At 44.6% G+C, this 24,013-nt stretch overlaps 1 protein-coding gene across 2 annotated transcripts in view; it reads left to right on the forward strand.

Moving 5' to 3' along the window:
- Positions 1-544: 544 nt before the first annotated feature.
- WDR48 (WD repeat domain 48) overlaps positions 545-24,013 on the forward strand; it is a 76,500-nt gene continuing 53,031 nt past the window's right edge. Inside the window, exons 1-5 of one of the 2 annotated variants that reach the window (XM_073630009.1) lie at positions 545-658; positions 13,409-13,549; positions 15,738-15,816; positions 21,809-21,891; positions 23,803-23,932. In XM_073630009.1, coding sequence (XP_073486110.1) covers positions 545-658; positions 13,409-13,549; positions 15,738-15,816; positions 21,809-21,891; positions 23,803-23,932 — 547 coding nt within the window. The remainder of the gene's footprint in view (positions 659-13,408; positions 13,550-15,737; positions 15,817-21,808; positions 21,892-23,802; positions 23,933-24,013) is intronic. The other variant, XM_073630010.1, reaches the window with a different exon arrangement.

Genomic DNA, 24,013 nt, shown 5'->3' on the forward strand with positions numbered 1-24,013 from the left:
TGTTTGGCTATGGGACAGGAAGTGAAAGGAAACCTCCAAAAAAATCTGACAGGGGTTGTAATCCTCGCTTACTCTATCCAATATCAAAAAATAAAAAGTTTTGCCTCATAGATTGTAAGCCCTAACGAGCAGGGCTCTCTGATTTCTCTTGTACCGAATTGTAATGTAACTGTAATGTCTGCCTTCATTTTGTAAGGTGCTGCACAAACTGTTGGCGCTATATAAATCCTGTGTAATAATAATAATATATTTCTATTCTTTTTTAAAAAGTCTCGTTATTAGCCTAATGTGGTAGTTTTTTGGTTTTGTAGTACACTTTTTGGTAGGTGGGTACCATATAGAATGACTAGGTAGTTATTTTTTCTCTCTATAATATACTCTATGTCTATGGGTACCAGTGTGGGCGGAAAAATGGGACAAGAATTTCCAACTTCAACTAAGGGCGGGAATGCTCTACCTCTATGGGCACTGATAAGGGCAGAAATGGAGAGGAAGCCCGCATGTGCAATAAGGGCGGAAGTGTTCGGCGGCTATTGACGATAGTATGGGCGGAAGAGTTCTGAGAGGGATTTTGCGTGCCGGAAGTGACAACAGAGTGTCAACATGCAAGATGGCAGCTCATCACAGGCAGAACACCGCCGGGCGGAGGAAAGTTCAGGTAGGACAGATGGCGGGAGATGATCAGGGGGTGTGTGCGGGGGATGTGGTCGGTGCTGGGATGGTGGAGGGCGCTGCCGCTCGCAGACATACAGGTGGCCGGGGCCTGGGGGAGCCCTGTGACCTGCACCCCATGATATCACCCCGTGTGTACCGAGGGCTCCCAGCCTGTCCCTGTCAGGTGACGGCTCTGTTTGTAGGGGAGTTCTACATTGTACCGTGTGCTTCACATACACAATCATAGCACCCCTCCCCCTCCTACGACACTCTTCTCCATGGATTATGACCGCCAGATATTCCATTCCCAGAGGGTCAGATCCTTCACAGGGACAGTGTTACACACACACACACACACACACACACACACACACACAGGGACAGTGTGATTGTACACACAGGGACAGTGTGATTGTACACACACACACACACACACGTACACACACACACACACACGGACAGTGTGATTGTACACACACACACGGACAGTGTGATTGTACACACACACACGGACAGTGTGATTGTACACACACACACGGACAGTGTGATTGTACACACACACACACACACGGACAGTGTGATTGTACACACACACACACACACGGACAGTGTGATTGTACACACACACACACACACGGACAGTGTGATTGTACACACACACACACACACACGGACAGTGTGATTGTACACACACACACACACACACACGGACAGTGTGATTGTACACACACACACACACACACACACGGACAGTGTGATTGTACACACACACACACACGGACAGTGTGATTGTACACACACACACACACACGGACAGTGTGATTGTACACACACACACGGACAGTGTGATTGTACACACACACACACGGACAGTGTGATTGTACACACACACACACGGACAGTGTGATTGTACACACACACACACGGACAGTGTGATTGTACACACACACACACGGACAGTGTGATTGTACACACACACACACGGACAGTGTGATTGTACACACACACACGGACAGTGTGATTGTACACACACACACGGACAGTGTGATTGTACACACACACACACACGGACAGTGTGATTGTACACACACACACACACGGACAGTGTGATTGTACACACACACACACACGGACAGTGTGATTGTACACACACACACACACACGGACAGTGTGATTGTACACACACACACACACACGGACAGTGTGATTGTACACACACACACACGGACAGTGTGATTGTACACACACACACACACGGACAGTGTGATTGTACACACACACACACACGGACAGTGTGATTGTACACACACACACGGACAGTGTGATTGTACACACACACACACACGGACAGTGTGATTGTACACACACACACACGGACAGTGTGATTGTACACACACACACACGGACAGTGTGATTGTACACACACACGGACAGTGTGATTGTACACACACACGGACAGTGTGATTGTACACACACACGGACAGTGTGATTGTACACACACACGGACAGTGTGATTGTACACACACACACACACGGACAGTGTGATTGTACACACACACACACACGGACAGTGTGATTGTACACACACACGGACAGTGTGATTGTACACACACACACGGACAGTGTGATTGTACACACACACACACACGGACAGTGTGATTGTACACACACACACACACGGACAGTGTGATTGTACACACACACACACACACGGACAGTGTGATTGTACACACACACACACACACGGACAGTGTGATTGTACACACACACACACACACACGGACAGTGTGATTGTACACACACACACACACACGGACAGTGTGATTGTACACACACACACACACACGGACAGTGTGATTGTACACACACACACACACACGGACAGTGTGATTGTACACACACACACACACACACGGACAGTGTGATTGTACACACACACACACACACGGACAGTGTGATTGTACACACACACACACGGACAGTGTGATTGTACACACACACACACGGACAGTGTGATTGTACACACACACACACACACACGGACAGTGTGATTGTACACACACACACACACACGGACAGTGTGATTGTACACACACACACACACACACGGACAGTGTGATTGTACACACACACACACACACACGGACAGTGTGATTGTACACACACACACACACACGGACAGTGTGATTGTACACACACACACACACACACGGACAGTGTGATTGTACACACACACACACACACACACACGGACAGTGTGATTGTACACACACACACACACACACGGACAGTGTGATTGTACACACACACACACACACGGACAGTGTGATTGTACACACACACACACACACGGACAGTGTGATTGTACACACACACACACACGGACAGTGTGATTGTACACACACACACACGGACAGTGTGATTGTACACACACACACAGTGTGTGTGTGTACAATCACACTGTGTGTGTGTGTGTGTGTGTGTGTGTGTAATCACACTGTGTGTGTCTGTGTACAGACAGTGTGTGTGTACACACACATACAGAGACAGTGTGATTGTATACACAGTGTCATGGTAGACAATCTCTCACACACACACAGTTATTGTACACACACAGGGGCAGGTACACTGATATAAGGCAAGGTTTGTATTTCTGTCCATCCAGTCCTGAAATGTGTACAGCTCTGCTATACTGCACAACCATGTTGGGGACCTATTTTTTTTTTCTTCTCAGTTTCTGCAGTTTAGTAATGCAGCATATTCACAGACATGCTTCAGGGCTCTCTTAGTATCTGAGTCCTGCTGCACATCTGCACACACTGGGGGCAGTGAGACATTCTCACCTAGGGAAGAATTCCGGAAGTGCTGCTTTGCAGTACATATAAAGCTTTTTTAAAGGAGAATTTTGGGAACTGAATATAACAAACATACTCTCCTCCCTTCTGCAGCATCGCAGGGAGGCGAGTATGCAGCTTTGATGCTGCAGCTGTCCCTTGCCGGCACTAAATTCTAGAACTGAGCGATCACATGACCGCTGATCACTCACTTCTCGGTCTTCCCGAAGCAGAGGGCAGTGACTTTCAGCCATTGCTCTCAGTAAGGATTGGCTCGGGCATGTTCGCACAGCCCACGTGCAGAGCCTGCCAGGATGTCGGCACTACGCTAATCATAGGCAGTGAGACATTTCCCGATCTCTGCAGCCGCACATCGGGAAATGTCTCACTGTCTGTGATTAGCGCAGTGCTGACTTCCTGGCGGGCTCTGCACGTGGAGTGTGCGAACACGCCGGAGCTCATCCTTAGATCTCAGCTTTACCCCTTCAGCACTTACTGGAGTGGCATGCTGGGGAGGGGGGCTGAAGCAGCTGCACGCAGAGGGACTGAGCTAGCTGTCTGTCAGGCATATGAGAGGATCCCAACAATAATGTCAGGATCCTTTAAGAGCATGGAGCTGCTCTGTGGGGTCAGCCAACAGGGGACTTTAGCCTGTTGTCTACTGATTCCCGATTTAAGGATGAACTCCGGCGTGTTCGCAAGCTGCACGTGCCGAGCCCGCCAGGAACTTGGCACTGCACAGCGCTAATCACAAGCAGTGAGACATTTCCCAATGTGCGGCTGCAGAGATCGGGAAATGTCTCACTGCCTGTGATTAGCGCAGTGCATTGCCGACTTCCTGGCGGGCTCGGCACGTGCAGCTTGCGAACACGCCGGAGCTCATCCTTATTCTGGATCACAGGAGAGCAGAAGTAAGTGTGCGTGACTGTAACCCACAAGAGACGTACGGCCAAAAAAAAAATTCTGTTTGTGACGAGGGTGGGCGGGTTGCGGCAACCCAACATACATGCCCTAAAGCATGGGTGGGTGCCCTGTGGCCCTCCAACTGTTGCTTTAAGCGGAGCTCTAGCCAAAAGGGGAAGCTCCGCTTATCTGCCCCCTTTCCCTCCGGTGCCACATTTTGCAGCTTGGTAGGGGAGGGGGGATCGTGTACCTGGTTTTGACGGGTGCCCGCTCCCACTTCCTGCTGGCAAACTCAGCCGGAAGTTCAGCCCTCGCTGCAGCTGACCCATTAAGAAAGTGCAGCACAATAGGAAACCAGCTCTGAAGCCGCAAGGCTTCACTGCCAGTTTCCCTTACCCAAAATGGCAGCACCAGCACCCGAGAGCCAATTCAAGAATTGGCTTGGGTGAGGACACCGCTGGATCCATGGACAGGTAAGTGCCCTAATAGTAAAAGTCAGCAGCTACTGTATTTGTAGCTGCTGACTTTATTTTTTTTGGTGGAGGGGGAGGGCTTTGGAGCTCCTCTTTAACTACAAGTCCCATGAGGCATTGCAAGTCTGACAGTTACAAGCAGTGAGAGGTATGATGGGACTTGTAGTTCTGCAACAGCTGGCGGGCCGCGGGTTGAGCACCTCTGCTCTAAAGGGTAAAGATCAACTTTCACTTGTTGCTGTTTTTATTTGTTTTGGTTAATGTGATTTTTTTTTTTTTTTTTTTTTGACACATGATGTTTTTTTTGAGCTTTTTGAAATAAATGTAACACCTTGAAAACTGCAATGACATGTGAGGATGAGTGTTCCCCGTGGTATAACATACACATAAAGACATCTGCTCATGAGAACACACAGTAACCCACATGCATAGATGGGAAGGGGCCTGGTGCAGCTTTGGGAATCTATTTGTATTTTTTTGGAATGTGTCCCCTCAATCCCTGAACATGATTCTCTCTAAAGTCCTACACACTTTCAGCAATCATTTCTTGTTAGTGTGTGAGATATGATGTATCAAGTAGTGAGGGATTTCTGCTGAAAGAAGAGATGTTGCAGCTGTCTGCCCACCAATTTACAGGAAAATGTAAATTATGAAGGGGGACTCAGCTACAGGTAGTCAGAAGTATTGAATATTTGATTTTAAATATGGGAGAAATGTAAAGACTATCTAAAGCCAAAACTTTTTTTTTTGTTTGTTTTATTTTATATATAATAGAGAAGGGTTATAACCCTGTTAGGGCTCTTTCACATGGGGCGGATCAGTGATGATCTGCCCCGTGAACACCCGCTTGCTCAGCGGGGATCCCTCCGCCGATCCCCGCTGAGCAGGAAGATGACAGGTCCGTCGCTGCACACTGTGCAGCGACGGACCTGTCAGAACGCCGCTCTCCCCTACGGGGGATCGGATGAAAGGATGAAAAACGGACATACGGATCGTCCGTGTGAAAGAGCCCTAAGTTTTTTTTATTTTTGTCCATCTGTGTCTCATTAGGGAGTTTTCCCTTCACTTCCTGTCCTGTGGAGTCAACAAGAAGCGGGAGGATGTCTTTCCAATGTGGGGGAAATCTCCATTTATGAGACCAAGTGTTCCCATTGGTAGATTTGCCCTTCTGGTGGCGACTAAAAATTTTGGATGTACCCTCACTTTCATTCCTTGTGACATTGGCGATCAGGACAAACACGGTGAATCTCTCTAATGAGGACACGGCAATAAAAACCTGACAGGTGTTCTAATCCCTGTATTTTAATAACTGTGATCATTATCTTTCACAGAATCCCTTGAATGTAATTATTTTGGGAAACCGTTAAAGTGGTAGTAAACTCAAATGTTATACTTGCTCCTACAGGTAAGCTTACAATAAAGCATACCTGTAGATACAATGAATATCTACTAAACGTACACCGTTTAGGAGATGCTTTGCATACTAGCACATTATGGCATTAAAGTGATATTAAAGTCTTAGTTTTTTTTAAACGAAAAAAAAAAAAAAACATGTTATACTTACCTCCTCTGTGCAGTTGATTTGCACAGAGCGGCCCAGATCCTCCTCTTCTCGGGTCCCTCTTTGGCACTCCTGGCCCCTCCCTCCTGCCGATTCCTCCCACAGCAAGCAGCTTGCTATGAGGGGAACCCAATCCGAGCCACAGCTCTGTGTGTCCATTCAAGATAAAAGAAAAACTTCTGCCTTTAGAACCCCTTGAACCTGCAGGGGGTGCAGATATTTATTCTTTTACTCTACTACTGCTCTAAATTGATGGGTTTCGTTCTGCTTTAATAGTAACAAAAAATGTTAGTTGCCAGATTGAAAACGATCTTAAAAACCTGAATGTGATTGGAGAGAGAGAATATCGCCAACACTGTATCTTGGCCTAGGCCAACACTTTGCAGGGGGGCAGCATGAAAAGATTCCCTGCCGGCTTGCACTACACTTTTAGAGTAGCACCAGTCTCATGGGGCGGACGGGGCTGGGAGGCAAATTGGTCTGGCACCCCCATAAAGCGGCCGCACTGCTGCCAGTATGACAATACCGGCAGGGCCGCCATCAGGGGGGTCAGCACATACATATGGAGGGGGCCCAGGCGGCGGACCAATGAGTTGTTGTGCAAGCGTCTGACGTTCCACAACTGGAGGGGGGGGGTGCCGCTTCTAGTTTTGATTGTCCTATAATCACAGTGGACCTCTCACCTGAGTTCTCAGCTACAGAGAGACCTACGCCATTTCGGGAGGAGAAAGTCAGCTCACGGGCCAGTAGAGTGAAGGGGAAGGAGCTCTCCACTGTGTGCAGAGACCCCATGTTGGGAGAGGTGCAGTGGAGACACTTGAAGGGAGCCAGGCAGGCTATAAGTACCCAGGCTGAAAGGAAAGCCAAACCAGTTGAGTGGAAATTTCAGGACAATTACCTAGCTACCCCGGGGCTTCTAATCTGGGTAGTAGGGATGGTGCAGATGCAAGGGAGACTGAGAATGGTCAGTTACACTTAGGAGGTAGGTAGTAAGATTTTCCTGCAAACCTTTGGGTGATCACAATCGTGTGTGTATATGTGTGTGTGTGTGTGTGTGTGTGTGTGTATATATATATATATATATATATATATATATATATATATATATTGTATATTAGGGCCTTGAAAGGAAGAGGTGGGTCATATTAAATTAGGGGAAAAAAGTACTGTATTGGCGTATAACACGCACCCCAAGTTTAGGAGGGAATTTTAAGGAAAAAAACTTGCATTCAAATGCCCATCAATGCTGCCTTATCAGTGTCCATCTGCAGCCTTCCCCAGTGTCTTTGCAGCCCTGTCATTATTGCAGCCTGTGTCATTGCAGCCTTCCCAGTGTCTTTGTACCTTGTGTCATTATTGCAGCCTTCCCTGTGTCTTTGCAGCCTTGCAAAGACTCGGCTCTGCTCACAGTCAGGCACGGGACTGTGAGAGTAGCCGAGTCCAGCCGAAGTACTCTTGGCTTTGTGTATGTCGGCTCCTCTCCTCACAATCAGCGGAGATCGGTGTGGATCGGGGTATAACACGCACCCGCGATTTTCCCCTGATTTTAAGGGGGAAAAAAGTGCGTGTTATACGCCGATAAATACTGTAATACTTCATATTCCCATCTCACATGTTCCTGGTATAAGCTCTCAAGATTTGGGTGCTGCAGCAACAACCAGCTGAATACTGGTTCAAGTCACAAAGTAGATATTTGCCAGCACACCGAGGATCGGCACAAAGTGGCATCCAAACGGGTAGTTTATTGCATGATCACAACACAAGAAAGGTGCAACGTTTCGAAGTCACGCAGGACCCCTTCGTCAGGCGTGTGATAATATTTAAATTAGGGGGTGCACGAGTTTAGTCAGGCCTAGGGCAGCAGAAAACCTAAATACACCAATGGACATGGCACAAGCTTCTAGTGACACCCTGCGAGTACTGTGGTCGTAGTAGATCTGAGAAAATAAATGTATATTATACACACACACAGTATCTCACAAAAGTGAGTACACCCCTCACATTTTTGTAAATATTTTATTATATCTTTTCATGTGACAACACTGAAGAAATGACACTTTGCTACAATGTAAAGTAGTGAGTGTACAGCTTGTGTAAATTTTCTGTCCCCTCAAAATAACTCGACACACAGCCATTAAAGCGGTTGTATACCTATTTTTTAAACTTTTACCTACAGGTAAGCCTATAATAAGGCTTACCTGTAGGTAAAAAAAATATCTCCTAAACCTGTACGGTTTAGGAGATATTCCCCTCGCAATGAGCCGCTGCAGCGGCGCATGCGCACAGGGGATTCTCGGCTGAAAGCCCGGCAGCCGCCTGACCTTGCCGGAAAAAAAGTCTCCCGCGCGGGAGTGACGACATTGCGGCTCCGGCCACTCACAGCGCCGGAGCCATGATACCCGGAAGACACGCTGAGGGGAAATGTCAGGTCCCTCGGCGTGGACTGGGTGAAATGCCGGCACCTCGTTCTAAGGTAAGTATCTCATAATGAGCTAGTATGCGGTGCATACTAGCTCATTATGCCTTTTCCCTTACAGGTGTAGGGGAAAAAAAAAAGTCAGCGGGTTTACTACCGCTTTAACCACTTCAGCCCTGGAAGGATTTACCCCCTTCCTGACCAGAGCACTTTTTACAATTTGGCACTGCGTCGCTTTAACTGCTAATTGCGCGGTCATGCAATGCTGTACCCAAACGAAATTTGCGTCCTTTTCTTCCCACAAATAGAGCTTTCTTTTGATGGTATTTGATCACCTCTGCCGTTTTTATTTTTTGCGCTATACACGGAAAAAGACCGAAAATTTTGAAAAAAAATGATATTTTCTACTTTTTGTTATAAAAAAAAATCCAATAAACTCAATTTTAGTCATACATTTAGGCCAAAATGTATTCGGCCACATGTCTTTGGTAAAAAAAATGTCAATAAGTGTATATTTATTGGTTTGCGCAAAAGTTATAGCGCCTACAAACTAGGGTACATTTTCTGGAATTTACACAGCCTTTAATTTATGACTGCCTATGTCATTTCTTGAGGTGCTAAACTGGCAGGGCAGTACAAAACCCCCACAAATGACCCCATTTTGGAAAGTAGACACTCCAAGGAAATTGCTGAGAGGCATGTTGAGCCCATTGAATATTCATTTTTTTTGTCCCAAGTGATTGAATAATGACAAAAAAAAATACAAAAAGTTGTCACTAAATGATATATTGCTCACACAGGCCATGGGCATATGTGGAATTGCACCCCAAAATATATTCAGCTGCTTCTCCTGAGTACGGGGATACCACATGTTTGGGACTTTTTGGGAGCCTAGCCGCGTACGGGGCCCCAAAAACCAATCACTGCCTTCAGGATTTCTAAGGGCGTAAATTTTTGATTTTACTCCTCACTACCTATCACAGTTTTGAAGGCCATAAAATGCCCAGATGGCATAAACCCCCCCCAAATGACCCCATTTTGGAAAGTAGACATCCCAAGCTATTTGCTTTGAGGCATGTTGAGTCCATGGAATATTTTATATTTTGACACAAGTTGCGGGAAAGTGACACATTTTTTTTTTGCACAAAGTTGTCACTAAATTATATATTGCTCACACAGGCCATGGGCATATGTGGAATTGCACCCCAAAATACATTTAGCTGCTTCTCCTGAGTATGGGGATACCACATGTGTGGGACTTTTTAGGAGCCTAGCCGCGTACGGGACCCCGAAAACCAATCACCGCCTCCAGGGATTTTTAAGGGTGTAAATTTTTTATTTCACTCTTCACTGCCTATCACAGTTTCGGAGGCCATGGAATGCCCAGGTGGCACAACCCCCCCCCCACCCCAAATGACCCCATTTTGGAAAGTAGACACCCCAAGCTATTTGCTGAGAGGCATGGTGAGTATTTTGAAGCTCTCATTTGTTTTTGAAAATGAAGAAAGACAAGAAGAAAAATTTTTTTTTTTTCAATTTTCAAAACTTTGTGACAAAAAGTGAGGTCTGCAAAATACTCACTATACCTCTCAGCAAATAGCTTGGGGTGTCTACTTTCCAAAATGGGGTCATTTGGGGGGGGGGTTTGCCACCTGGGCATTCCATGGCCTCCGAAACTGTGATAGGCAGTGAAGAGTGAAATCAAAAATGTACGCCCTTAGAAAGCCCGAAGGCGGTGCTTGGTTTTCGGGGTCCCATACGCGGCTAGGCTCCCAAAAAGTCTCACACATGTGGTATCCCCGTACTCAGGAGAAGCAACAGAATGTATTTTGGGGTGTAATTTCATATATTTCCATGGCACATTTGAGCAATATATCATTTAGTGACAACTTTGTGCAAAAAAAAAAAAAAATTGTCTCTTTCCCGCAACTTGTGTCACAATATAAAATATTCAATGGACTCGACATGCCTCTCAGCAAATGGCTTGGGGTGTCTACTTTCCAAAATGGGGTCTTGGGGGGGGGGGGGGGTTTGAACTGTCCTGCCATTTTATGCACAACATTTAGAAGCTTATGTCACACATCACCCACTCTTCTAACCACTTGAAGACAAAGCCCTTTCTGACACTTTTTGATTACATGAAAAAATTATTTTTGCAAGAAAATTACTTTGAACCCCCAATCATTATATATTTTTTTTAAAGCAAATGCCCTACAGATTAAAATGGTGGGTGTTTCATTTTTTTTTTTTTTTTTTCACACAGTATTTGCGCAGCAATTTTTCAAACGCATTTTTTGGGGAAAAAACACACTTTTTAAAATTTTAATGCACTAAAACACACTATATTGCCCAAATGTTTGATAAAATAAAAAAGATGATCTTAGGCCGAGTACATGGATACCAAACATGACATGCTTTAAAATTGCGCACAAACGTGCAGTGGCAACAAAATTAAAACATTTTTAAAAGCCTTTAAAAGCCTTTATAGGTTACCACTTTAGATTTACAGAGGAGGTCTACTGCTAAAATTACTGCCCTCGATCTGACCTTCGCGGTGATACCTCACATGCATGGTGCAATTGCTGTTTACATTTGACGCCAGACCGACGCTTGCGTTCGCCTTAGCGCGAGAGCAGGGGGGACAGGGGTGCTTTTTTTTTTTTTCTTTTTTTGCTTTTTTATCTTATTTTTAAACTGTTCCTTTCATTTTTTTTTTTTTTTTTTTTTTTTAATCATTTTTATTGTTATCTCAGGGAATGTAAATATCCCCTATGATAGCAATAGGTAGTGACAGGTACTCTTTTTTGAAAAAATTGGGGTCTATTAGACCCTAGATTTCTCCTCTGCCCTCAAAGCATCTGACCACACCAAGATCGGTGTGATAAAATGCTTCCCCAATTTCCCAATGGCGCTGTTTACATCCGGCAAAATCTAAGTCATAAAATGCTCGTAGCTTCCGGTTTCTTAGGCCATAGAGATGTTTGGAGCCACTCTGGTCTCTGATCAGCTCTATGGTCAGCTGGCTGAATCACCGGCTGCATTCTCAGGTTCCCTGTTGAGACAGGAGAGCCAGAGAAAAACATGGAAGACGGTGGGGGGGGGGGCATTCCCTCCCACTGCTTGTAAAAGCAGTCTACAGGCTAATTAGCCGCTAGGATTGCTTTTACATGAAAGCCGACCGCTGGCTGAAAAGAATGATACCAAGATGATACCTAAACCTGCAGGCATCATTCTGGTATAACCACTTAAAGTCGTGAATGGCATGCCTGAAGACAAAAAAATGGTTAACAATAAAACACAGTAAACGGTAAAGTATAAAAAATTGCATACCTGAAAAGCAAACATGATAAAACATAATAACAATAAAACATTGCAGAATAGAATACAGTAAAAAAGAGCAGAACAATAGAGAGAGAACAATAAAACGACAACTGTTTTTTTTTATTTTATATTTTTTGTTTGTGTATGAAAATATATAATGAAATACTTACAAAAAAGAGAGGGATGTACTCACTTTTGTGAGATACTGTGTGTGTGTGTGAAATGTGTGTATACTTTCAGATTTAGTTGCAGTATTCTTGCATAGTATTAGTGATTCGTGTTTTTTATGTGGTGCCTGGAATTGTTACACAGGCTTAGGTCTCCTTCACATGGGCCTGTTGATCAGTACGCCTGTGCAAAGTGTCTGTCTTCATCCTCTTGGGATGCAGAGATGTCCCATGCAGACCAGTGCAGGTAGCCTGCTGAAATCAGTGATGGGTCGCTGACTGCACAGACATGTTCAGATTGCCAGGTGCTTCTGTGCAGGTCCAATGCATGGATCGGAACATACTCTGTGCGTGTCCTGGTCCATGCATCAGATTCACACAGATGGCCTTCTGTACAACCAATATTGAGACCTCTTATCTATGATATATTTATATTGTCCCTCTCAGCATTTCCTTACTTTGAGTCTTAATGTTCAGGTGAATTCTTATAGTGAGGGGTTGTCTAAGGCCAGTCCTGCATGCAAAATACCATCAGAGGATATAAACATTGCTGAGCCCCATACTGCACAGGCAGTACTTGGGTTGTTCTGAATCTGAGCTCTGAACTTTTCTGGGTGAGTGAGGTCAAAAGATCAAATACCATTTTTTTTTTCTCTAAAAGCGCTCTTACTCTTTAGATCTCATGATCATCAGTAAAATATGTCATAAAATGGGATGGGAGAAAATCCTGCATTCCTGTGTTTTGTGTATTTGTCAGCAATTAAAATATTGATAACTTTAATAAAGTAACTCATGTCACATTTAGTCTTTTATTCCATAAAAGAAAAAAAAAAGTGCTGGTTGTTTTTTAAGTGTGTATATATAGATACTAGGATGAACTTTATATATTCATTTTTTATTTTGTTTTTGGAGTTTTGCAAATATTTGTAGTAAAGGGCGCCTTTTTTATATGCTAAAGTCAAGAAGCACCACTATAAGGCATGCTAACCGCTGTGATCTCTGATGTTATTTACTATAGGATTACATGATTATTATTTTATACATTGCTTGTGTATTCATTATGGTTTATTATTTTGTAGGTTTCATATGTCATTAGAGATGAAGTGGAGAAGTACAACCGCAACGGAGTGAATGCTTTGCAGCTTGATCCTGCACTAAACAGGCTTTTTACAGCCGGACGAGACTCAATCATCAGAATATGGAGCGTGAATCAGCACAAAGTAAACATGTGATCCTGTATATGAAGAAACTCTTCCTTACCTCTGTGCACATGTGTAATCTCTCTTCCCATGGCATCCTTTGAAACTGTAGTTTTTTTTGCAATATGTTTTAGATGTTTATGCAGGGGTAGGTGACCTCAGCACTCCAGCTGTGGTGAAACTTCAAATCCCATGAGGGTAAGCCTCTGACAACCACAGGCATGATTCTGAGGCAGAGGCATGAGGGGATTTGTAGTTTCACCACAGTTGGAGTGCCAGGGTTGCCTACCCCTGTGTTAGCCTTTCTTTATAATTTCTTTATACTAGATGTTGTAAAGTCATTTTTTTTTCCCTAAAATAATAAACATGCTATAAACATGTTATGCTTATTGCATTGGTATTGCACAGAGCAGTCCAGAACCTTCTCTTCTTGGGTCCCCCGCAGGTGCTCCAGGCTCCTCCTCTTCTGCGTGTGCCACCATAGGAAGCAGGTTCCTTTGGTGGCACACGTGTGTGCTTGATCCCAAGCAGGGCTGTGTGCATCCATTGACACACATATCGGGGCTTGCCTCCCACCCTCTTCTCACTGGTTTGACTGACACTGGCAGGAGCCAATGGGGGGAACAGGTTTTTTACTTTGATGCAAAGAATTCATTAAGGTAAAAAACCTTAAGCCTTTAGAACCACTTTAATGTGAGTGCAGCCAGATGGGTTTTTTTTGGGGGGGGGGGGGGGGGTTGTACACATGACTTGTAATACAGGAGCATAATTGTGTTTTTTTTTTTTTTTTTTTTTTTTTTTGTAGTGCCTAAAAAAAGTGTGTAAGTGGAGTTTTCAGGCATTTTTCAGGCACTGCTATTTTAAGTCTTTATGGGGCCAAAAACATGCAGTTATTCTCTGAAGAATCTCCTGTACTTTTTGAGGTTTATGCGATGGGCAACAAGTAACACAACACAGGTGTGAACAGGCCCATTGTGAATAATGGAAATCTGCATCTTGAGTGAATCGCATGACAAATTGCTCAGGGTGAATATAGGGGCTTAAAGTGTTACTAAACCCACAACAGTAAAATCAGTCTGTATATACAGTAAGGCATGCTTGTTACACTCACTGTGGAACCTAAGGGGTTAATCCTCCGCATTGTGTAAAAAGACTGTGTGATCCTGTCTTCTCTGATCCTCCCCTTTTTCCACAGTCCCCAAACCATCTGCTGATAGTGGGGGGGTGCATGTGATCAGCACAGGGCCAATCAGCACTGGCCAGACAGAGGTTCATGGGTCCTGCAGCCTCATAGGACAGTCAGAGGAGAATGAAAACTACCCCTACAAGTTTTACCAGACACTGATAGAAGTCACAAGACTGCTATATACTGCTGATGAGAAAAGGTATTTAGCAGTTTATAGTTACTAGAATAATTGCATTGCTCTGTTCTGTGGGAGAACAGATATAGTGAATGCAGGCTCCTGGGTTTAGTAACACTTTAATTATATATGATAAGCACCTAATATAAATAATCAAATCAACCTTTTTTTTAATAATTACTTTGTGTGTAAATATTGGAAAATGTGAAAACAGTCTTTTTTTTGTTCTGTAATCTCAAACCTGTTTGAAAACAATTGACTTTTGGTAATGATGGGATTTAGGCTAAGAGCTAGGGAACAGCATTTTTTTTCAGTTCATTATGACAAGAAATGTTTTAATCAAAGTAATAATAGTATTTGATAATGCTGACTTTTACTCTATTAATTCAGGTGAAATATCAATTTAAAAAATCTCAAGTGTTTAACCTATTTTGCTGCATATCTAGCTTGTAGTTTGTGGCATGTTTTCTATCTTGCCCAATCAGGTGTTGACATAGGAGGCAGCCACTGCATGACGTTAGAAGTTCCCTATAGGCTTGATTGTAGACAGAAAGTGTCATCTTAGGCCTTTGGGTACTCCAAGAGTTATTCAGTTTGTGAATTCAGATTGGACAAACCTTCATGCAGCTATCCAGGGGAATTGTGATTAATTGAAAAGGACTTGATTCTCCTAATCCACCTTCATTCACAGAAAATGTGGTAATCTCTGCCAAAAGGATTTGCTTCACAATATCATATCACATTGTTGTCTTTGGATCTTTGGGTTGGTTTTTCAATGGAAAATCATTTGGCTTGTATTAGAATGTAACTGTGCCCTTTGCATTTACCTTATTTCACTTTTGTTCTAGCAGGACCCCTACATAGCATCTATGGAACATCATACAGACTGGGTGAATGACATTGTACTATGCTGTAATGGAAAAACATGTAAGTATGTTATTGTAATTCTCTTTCATTTATGAGTTTTGTATTCTGGGTCATAACTGTTGGAGTGGACTAAACCTGCTGGAACTGCTAGGTATTTAAAAATGAACCACAATAGCGCTGCTTGATTATTGCTCAAACTGCTATATGGATTGTCAAAAAAGATAATTTATCAAGTATACTTTCAGTAATCTAAAGCAATATTAAAGCCTTGTTTGTTTAAAAATTCTTACCTGCTCTGTGCAGTGGTTTTGCACAGAGCAGCCCGTATCCTCCTCTTCTTGAGTCTCAAGTCGAGTCTCCCAACTGCCGGGTGCCCCCACAGCAAGCAGCTTGCTCTGGGAGCACCCAAGCAGGAGTACTCCCGAGCTGCGGCTCTGTGTGTCCATTCACACACAGAGCTGTTGCTTGCTTGGCTTAGCCCTGCCCCTCCATCTCCTGATTGGCTCACTGCCTGTGTTTGACAGCAGGGGGAGCCAATGGCTCCCCCTGCTGCCAAAAGCCAATCAGGAGTGTGAGTCCCCAGGGAGGCAAGGCTCTCGAGGACATTGCTGGATCGAGAGGGGGCTCAGGTAAGTATGGGGGGGCTGCTGTACACACAAGTTTTTTTTTTTTTTTTTTTTTTTTTTTTTTTTTTTTTTACCTTCATGCATAGAATTCACAAAGGTAAAAAATTGTGCCCTTACAACCACTTTAATATAATTCACAGTCCATAATCGGAACTGTAATAAACGCGCTTTCTTTCTCGAACATCACGGGACACAGAGCCACAGTAATTACTGATGGGTTATATAGGTATCACTGGTGATTGGACACTGGCACACCCTATCAGGAAGTTCAACCCCCTATATAATCCCTCCCCCTTGCAGGGATACCTCAGTTTTTACGCCAGTGTCTTAGGTGATGGACGTGTAAAGATGTCCTGTGCTGAGCTCCAAAGGGAATATCCTAAGATCCTATACTGGGGCAAGCCAGGCGAACCGGATCCATTCAAAGTGTCTTTTCATGGCCGAATTGAATGGTACTCGGGCCTCGTGTCCGAAGAAACGAGGTTTTACCCGTAATGCTTCTCTTTTTAGAGAGCTGGACCCCGCAGATCAGAAAATGGCTTTAAACTTCCTAATTTCTGGCGAGGTGCTTTACGGTCCCAGAACTGTTGGATCCCCCTATTCGTAGGGGGCCCCAGTCTCTGACGGTTTTTTCAAACGGAGCCCACCGTGAGAGGTGAAGATTGGGTCTGTGTAAACAGCACCCTGCGGCTGGATAAGGTAAGAGGAGATTCCACAGAAATTTTGAGTTCTAGTGGCTTTTCTCCTTTAAGGTAAATGCATGCTATGCCTATTGTGACCACCGGGGGCTGCCAAGAGCACAAACCTGCACATGCTGACTGTCTGTCTCAGGTGTTTTCATCGCTGATTATGTCCCAGCGTCTCAAGCAGGCTGCAAACAGGTAAGATGGAAAGGGGGATTTCTCATGTTTGAATGTTCCCCCCCCAGGCTAGAGAGGGGCCACAGGGGTCTAGAAAGTGGTTATACCACCCGGGCTCTGCGGCCTAATGGCCACCATCTCTGAAGATAGCCGTTCAGGCAGATCTTGTTACCAGCCTCTCTCCCTCCCCCCCCCCCCCCATCCCCAGCCTTTCTCCAGAAGCATGACGGGAGAGTCGGCAGCGCGGGAAGCGCTCGGTTTTTTCAAAACTGGGGGGGGGGGGGGCGCTAGAGGAGGGGGCGGGACGTCAGCACAGGTGCTTAGACTCCCACTCAGGCCAGCTGCAGGCTATTAAAGGCACTCTGTACAGGTGCACTCAGCCTTCTGAGAGACACAGAGCTGACGGTCGCATGTAAGGTGGGACACAGGCATTCTCCTAGGCAGCATTTACTGAAGTAACACCAGACTGAGCATTGGGTAGCAAGGCTTTTAGCCAGACTACATCGCTCAGCGGGCAGTGTTCATTTGTATACCTCACACCTTGTTGCTTTGCACTATGGGTAGAAGAGGTTCAAGCACCCCAGGAACCAGAGACACTAGGGGATCTCGTTCAGGTTCTGAGGGCCCCCTGTCGGCAGCATCCTCCCCCCCTAAAGATGGGCCAGGGACGGATAGCCAGGGAGAGCCATCGGGGTCCGGGGCTACACCTGCTTCTGGCACTCCAGCCCCTGTATATATTACACAAGAGGTTTTTTCCTCAACCATTAATGGTCTAGAGGAAAGATTAATGGCCGTGATTACGTCTTCACTCAGTGGAAAAAAACGCACTAGGCTTTCCTCTGTTCCCCAAGACCCTCAGACAGAGGAGCTCTGGGATAAAGGAGATGAATCCCTTTCAGAGGTTCAGGATGGGACGGATGATTCCTCTTCGGAGGAATCAGGTGGAGAGGGACCCTCTGCGACTTCCCAAGAGGAGAAAGTCTTAGTGCAGATCCTCACTGGATTGGTCCGCTCCACATTTAAGTTGCCCATACCTGAAACTGCTAAAGAATCCTCTTCTGCTTTGGGGTCACTGAAACCTTTCCAAGCAGCACATGCTTTTCCTGTTCATACTTTACTTGAAAAGCTCATTTATTCTGAGTGGGATCACACAGACAAATGTTTTTTTCCGCCGAGAAAGTTTTCAACACTTTATCCGATGGAAGAAAAGTTTATTAAAATGTAGGGAATACCGGCTATTGATGCCGCCATTTCCTCCGTAAATAATAGCCTGACTTGTCCGGTAGACAATGCTCAGATGCTCAGGGATCCTGTAGATAAAAGGATGGAATCCCTATTGAAGGATGTTTTCTCCTTAGCAGGATCAGTGGCCCAACCTGCAGTAGCAGCGTCTGTCAATACTTAAGAGACCATGTTAAGCAGGTCATCAAAGTATTACCTGAACAGCAGGCCCAAGGGTTTGCTAACCTTTCAGCGGCCTTATGCTTTGTGGTTGACGCCATTAGAGATTCTATCGTGCAAACCTCCCGTCTTTCACTGGGGTTGGTGCATATACGTAGAATCCTATGGTTGAAAAATTGGTCAGCCGAAGCACCATGTAAGAAGCTACTGGCTGGGTTTCCATTTCGTGGTGCAAGGTTGTTTGGAGAGGACTTGGATAACTATATCAAGAGAATCTCTTGTGGGAAAAGCACTCTCTTACCTGTCAAGAAGAAGAGTAAGCGTCCCTCTTTCAAACGGACTCTTTCCCCAGCGCCGGGGGCTTCAGCCTCCAGGCAGTCTCGACGGCCGCCTCCATCGGGGTCCAGAGACAAGAGTCAACCCCAGGGACAAAAGAAGTCCTGGGGAAAGAAGCCTACTAGGCAAAACACTAAGACCTCTGCATGAGGGGGCGCTCCCGCTCACTCAAGTGGGGGGAAGACTGCGACAGTTCTCAGAGCTCTGGCAGGAGGACTTCCAGGAGAGGTTGGCATCCCAGGAAATATGTCATAGGTAGAATCCTTGATTTTCTACAGATCGGATTAGAGATGAAGCTGGCCTTGAGTACCATCAAGGGCCAGGTCTCTGCTTTATCAGTATTATTTCAGCGGCCACTTGCTTCGCATTCTTTGGTCCGAAACTTTATGTAGGGGGTGATGCGTCTTAATCCTCCGGTTAAAGCGCCCCTAAACCCCTGGGACTTGAACTTGGTCCTGGCTGTGTTACAGAAACAGCCTTTTGAACCAATAAGTCAGATTCCTTTGGTCTTGTTGACAAGGAAATTAATTTTTCTGGTGGCCATCTCTTCTGCTAGAAGAGTATCAGAATTAGCAGCTCTTTCCTGTAAGGAGCCTTATTTGATTATACACAGGGATAGAGTGGTACTACGCCCTCATCCTAGTTTTTTACCGAAGGTGGTTTCTGATTTTCATTTAAACCAAGACATTGTTCTACCTTCCTTTTTTCCAGATCCCTGTTCTCCGGAAGAGAGATCTCTACATTCGTTGGATGTAGTAAGAGCAGTTAAGGCCTATCTAGGGGCAACTGCTCAGATCCGCAGGACGGATGTTTTGTTTGTGCTGCCAGAGGGTCCCAATAGAGGACAGGCAGCGTCAAAAGCTACCATTTCTAAATGGATTCGACAGTTGATCATTCAAGCTTACGGTTTGAAACAGAAGATTCCTCCGTTTCAGATCAGGGCACATTCCACAAGGGCTATTGGTGCTTCTTGGGCAGTGCATCACCAGGTCTCTATGGCTCAAATCTGCAAGGCCGCAACCTGGTCTTCAGTTCATACATTCACCAGATTCTATCAGGTGGATGTGAGAAGGCATGAGGATATCGCCTTTGGGCGTAGTGTGCTGCAGGCAGCGGTACAGGGTCCTCAGGTCTGATTGCACCCTACTTGGTCGTGGTTCCCCCCCCTCAGGTAGCATTGCTCTGGGACATCCCATCAGTAATTACTGTGGCTCTGTGTCCCGTGATGTTCGAGAAAGAAAATAGGATTGTTTAAAACAGCTTACCTGTAAAATCCTTTTCTTTCGAAGGACATCACGGGACACAGAGATCCCGCCCCTCTTCCAATACACTATATTGCTTGGCTACAAAACTGAGGTATCCCTGCAAGGGGGAGGGATTATATAGGGGGTTGAACTTCCTGATAGGGTGTGCCAGTGTCCAATCACCAGTGATACCTATATAACCCATCAGTAATTACTGTGGCTCTGTGTCCCGTGATGTCCTTCGAAAGAAAAGGATTTTACAGGTAAGCTGTTTTAAAAAATCCTATTTTTTTTTTTTTTTTTTCGATTTTCTGAATTGACCTGAAGGGACACTTAAAATACAAACCTGGCATCATACAGTTCTAACATGCTCACTGCATCCTGACCCAAATCACCCTAAAGCATAAAAAGTGTGTTACCTAGCAGTTATAACAAAAGACTGGTGGACCTCCCAGAACCCCCCGAGAAGCCTGCCAAATCTTGGTATACTATACTTAAAGTAATACTAAATACTATAATTTGGTTTTTTTGTTTTAAAATAGAAGTAATACCCGCTCTATGAAGATATTTTTCTTAGTCTGTGGCATTCCCCTGCCGGTGATATCAGTTTCTCCTGAGCCAGGCTGTGTAAGTCCATAGACACACACAGTACAGGTAAGCTACACCCCCCAACCCCTCCCCACTGGAGTTTGACTGACAGCAGTAGGAGCCTGTGGTTCTGCAGCCCTCTGTTGCTCTTGTGACCGCAGGAAGTGATGGGAGCAGTTCTGGAGCTGAGAGAGCATAAGAGTGGTGACAGGAGCCGGGTAACAGTTTAGGGATGGGGTGGGGGAGTGGGACAGATAGTGGGCGTTGTTTACCTTAATGCAGTGCGAATTTTCCCTCCATTTTCACTGCGAATTTCTAGAGCAGCAGTTCAGCTACGATTTGGTTCAGATATGGTTCAGATGCAAATTTTTGGAGCCAGGGTCTTTAACAATGGCTGGTTGGTAAGGAGCGGGCTAAGAAGCCAGCGTCCTCAACAACCAATGACTCAACTGTCAGTGGGGAAACCGCTACATGTAAAAAACAAAAATTGCCAGCAATGAAAAATTAAGAAAAAAAACAGTGTTAGGTCTGGTATAACAGCTTCAGCTCTTCTGGGAAGGCTGTCCACAAGGTTTAGGCTTGTGTCTATGGAAATTTTTGACCATTCTTCTAGAAGCGCATTAATGTTGAATGAGAAGGCCTGGCTCGCAGTCTCCACTCTTATTCATCCCACCGGTGTTCTATTAGGGTGAGGTCAGGACTCTGTGCAGGCCAGTCAAGTTCCTTCACCCCAAACTCGCTCATCCATGTCTTTATGGACCTTAGACCTTGGCCAGTTACACTCCAAGTCTTGACAGCTGTCAACAGGCTCCGTGCAGCTTGTTGAGTTAAGAGTTCTTCTTGTTTTTGCACTTAATGTAATGATTTAGTGATGCAATGTAGATATAACTAGGTTTTTACTGGTATATTTTACACATTTTGTCATACTTGCTGTTCAATACTCTTAAGAAAAAAATATTTGCGTTGTCATTAATTGTGCTGACTGATTTATCTGCAGTAATATCAGCGTCATCAGATACTACAGTTAAGGTATGGAATGCACACAAGGGATTCTGCATGTCAACACTAAGAACACACAAGGTAAGGAATCTTATTCAAGACCACAGTATGGTTCTAAACTAAGATTTATAGTTCATAAATAGGTCCTACATCTGTTTTTTTTTTTTTTTAAATGTGGGTGTTCATAAATAGCTGACACTATAACCACTGGGGATTTTTTTCCTCTGCTTTTATGACATCTAATCATAATATAATTTTAAAGTGTGTCTGAGCTGGCCAAAAATGTTTACCATAGTGCCTGTATTAGACTTCTAATCAATCCCCATGCCTGTGGAACCCAATGGATCCTAGACCTAATTTGTACAGGGGTCCTAGACTTTTGCCCAAGTCAGAATTAAACCCAACCCTGCCTTAGCACTAACCGTTATTTAAGTGTCCAAAGGCAGGTCATCTGCCACCCAGAGTTTTGACTTTTGACAATCTAACGGCATGAGTGTAGCTTGGTGTCAGTAGTGCAGGGTTTAAAGTGATTCTGCCTCACCCCCGCTTTGTTCTCACTGGCTGTGATTGACAGCAGCAGGAGCCTCCGGAAAATTATGGAAAAAAGGAGCTAGAAAATTACTTAGAGACCCCAAACATTATATATTGTTTTTTTTTTTCTAACACCATAGAGAAGAAAATGGCGGTCATTGCAATACTTTTTTTCACACCGTATTTGCGCAGCGGTCTTACAAGTATGCTTTTTTTGGAAAAAATTAACTTTTTTGAATAAAAAAATAAGACAACAGTGAAGTTAGCCCAATTTTTTTTTATATTGTGAAAGATAATGTTACGCCGAGTAAATTGATACACAACATGTCACACTTCAAAATTGCGCCCGCTCATGGAATGGCGTCAAATTTTTACCCTCAAAAATCTCCATAGGCGACGTTTAAAAAATTCTACAGGTTGCATATTTTGCGTTACAGAGGAGGTCTAGGGCTAGAATTATTGCTCTCGCTTTACCGATCGCGGCGATACTTCACATGTGTGGTTTGACCACTGTTTTCATATGCGGGCACTACTCACGTATGCGTTCGCTTCTGTGCGCGAGCTCGTCGGGTTGGGGCGTTTAAAAAATTTTTTAAATTATTTTTCTTATTTATTTTAGATGATTTTATTCATTTTTACACTGTTTTAAAAAAAAAAAAATTGTGTCACTTTTATTCCTATTACAAGGGATGTAAACATCCCTTGTAATAGAAAAAAGCATGACAGGTCCTCTTAAATATGAGATCTGGGGTCAAAAAGACCTCCGATCTCATATTTACACTAAAATGCAATTTAAAAAAATGACATTGAAAAAAATATGCCTTTAAGACGTATGGGCGGAAGTGACGCTTCCGCCCTGCAGTGTCATGGAGATGAGTGGGCGCCATCTTCCCCTCACTCGTCTCCAGGCACAGCAAGGGGACAGACGCGATCGCTACTGATGGCTCCGGTAAGCGGCGAAGGGCACCGGATCGCGGCAGGGGGGGCCCTCTCCCGCCACCGAAAAAAGTGATCTTGCGGCGAATCCGCCGCAGAGACCACTTTTATCTTGTAGCCGACCGCCGCATGAAAACGGGGATACCGGGGTTATGGCAGCTAGCTGCTGCCATAACTATATCCGCCGGCAAAGTTAGAACGTACCTCAGTGATCAGTGTGTGGCGGTCGGCAAGTGGTTAATTCCAACATAGGACAGGAGACGACACCAGGTTTAGGATCTATTGGGCCTCTACTAGCACAGAGTCATTTTAAAGACAAACAAAAAAAAATACCACAAGTGCTTTTTTACTTCAATGTTGTTGTTACCTGAGAAAGTGTTAAGGCATATGGGTTTTACTTTTGCTCCCAGTTTATATGCTCTTAGGCTGAATGGTAGAACAAGGTCTAAACATTTACCTGTTATGTTTGCATTGAACTAAAATATTTCTTGCATTCATTATTTTATAATGTGTTATCTTCCGCAGGACTATGTGAAAGCCTTAGCTTATGCAAAAGACAAAGAATTAGTGGCCTCTGCAGGATTGGACAGACAGATATTCCTCTGGGATGTAAATACTCTTACTGCACTGACTGCATCCAACAATACTGTCACCAGTGAGTACTGCTTACATTATAAACACTGTCTCTTGCTGCTTGATTTTAGACTCTTGAAAATGCAGTAGGCCAAGACAACTG

Source organism: Aquarana catesbeiana, linkage group LG05 (genome assembly GCF_042186555.1).
Source record: "Aquarana catesbeiana isolate 2022-GZ linkage group LG05, ASM4218655v1, whole genome shotgun sequence".
Classification (NCBI taxonomy): domain Eukaryota; kingdom Metazoa; phylum Chordata; class Amphibia; order Anura; family Ranidae; genus Aquarana; species Aquarana catesbeiana.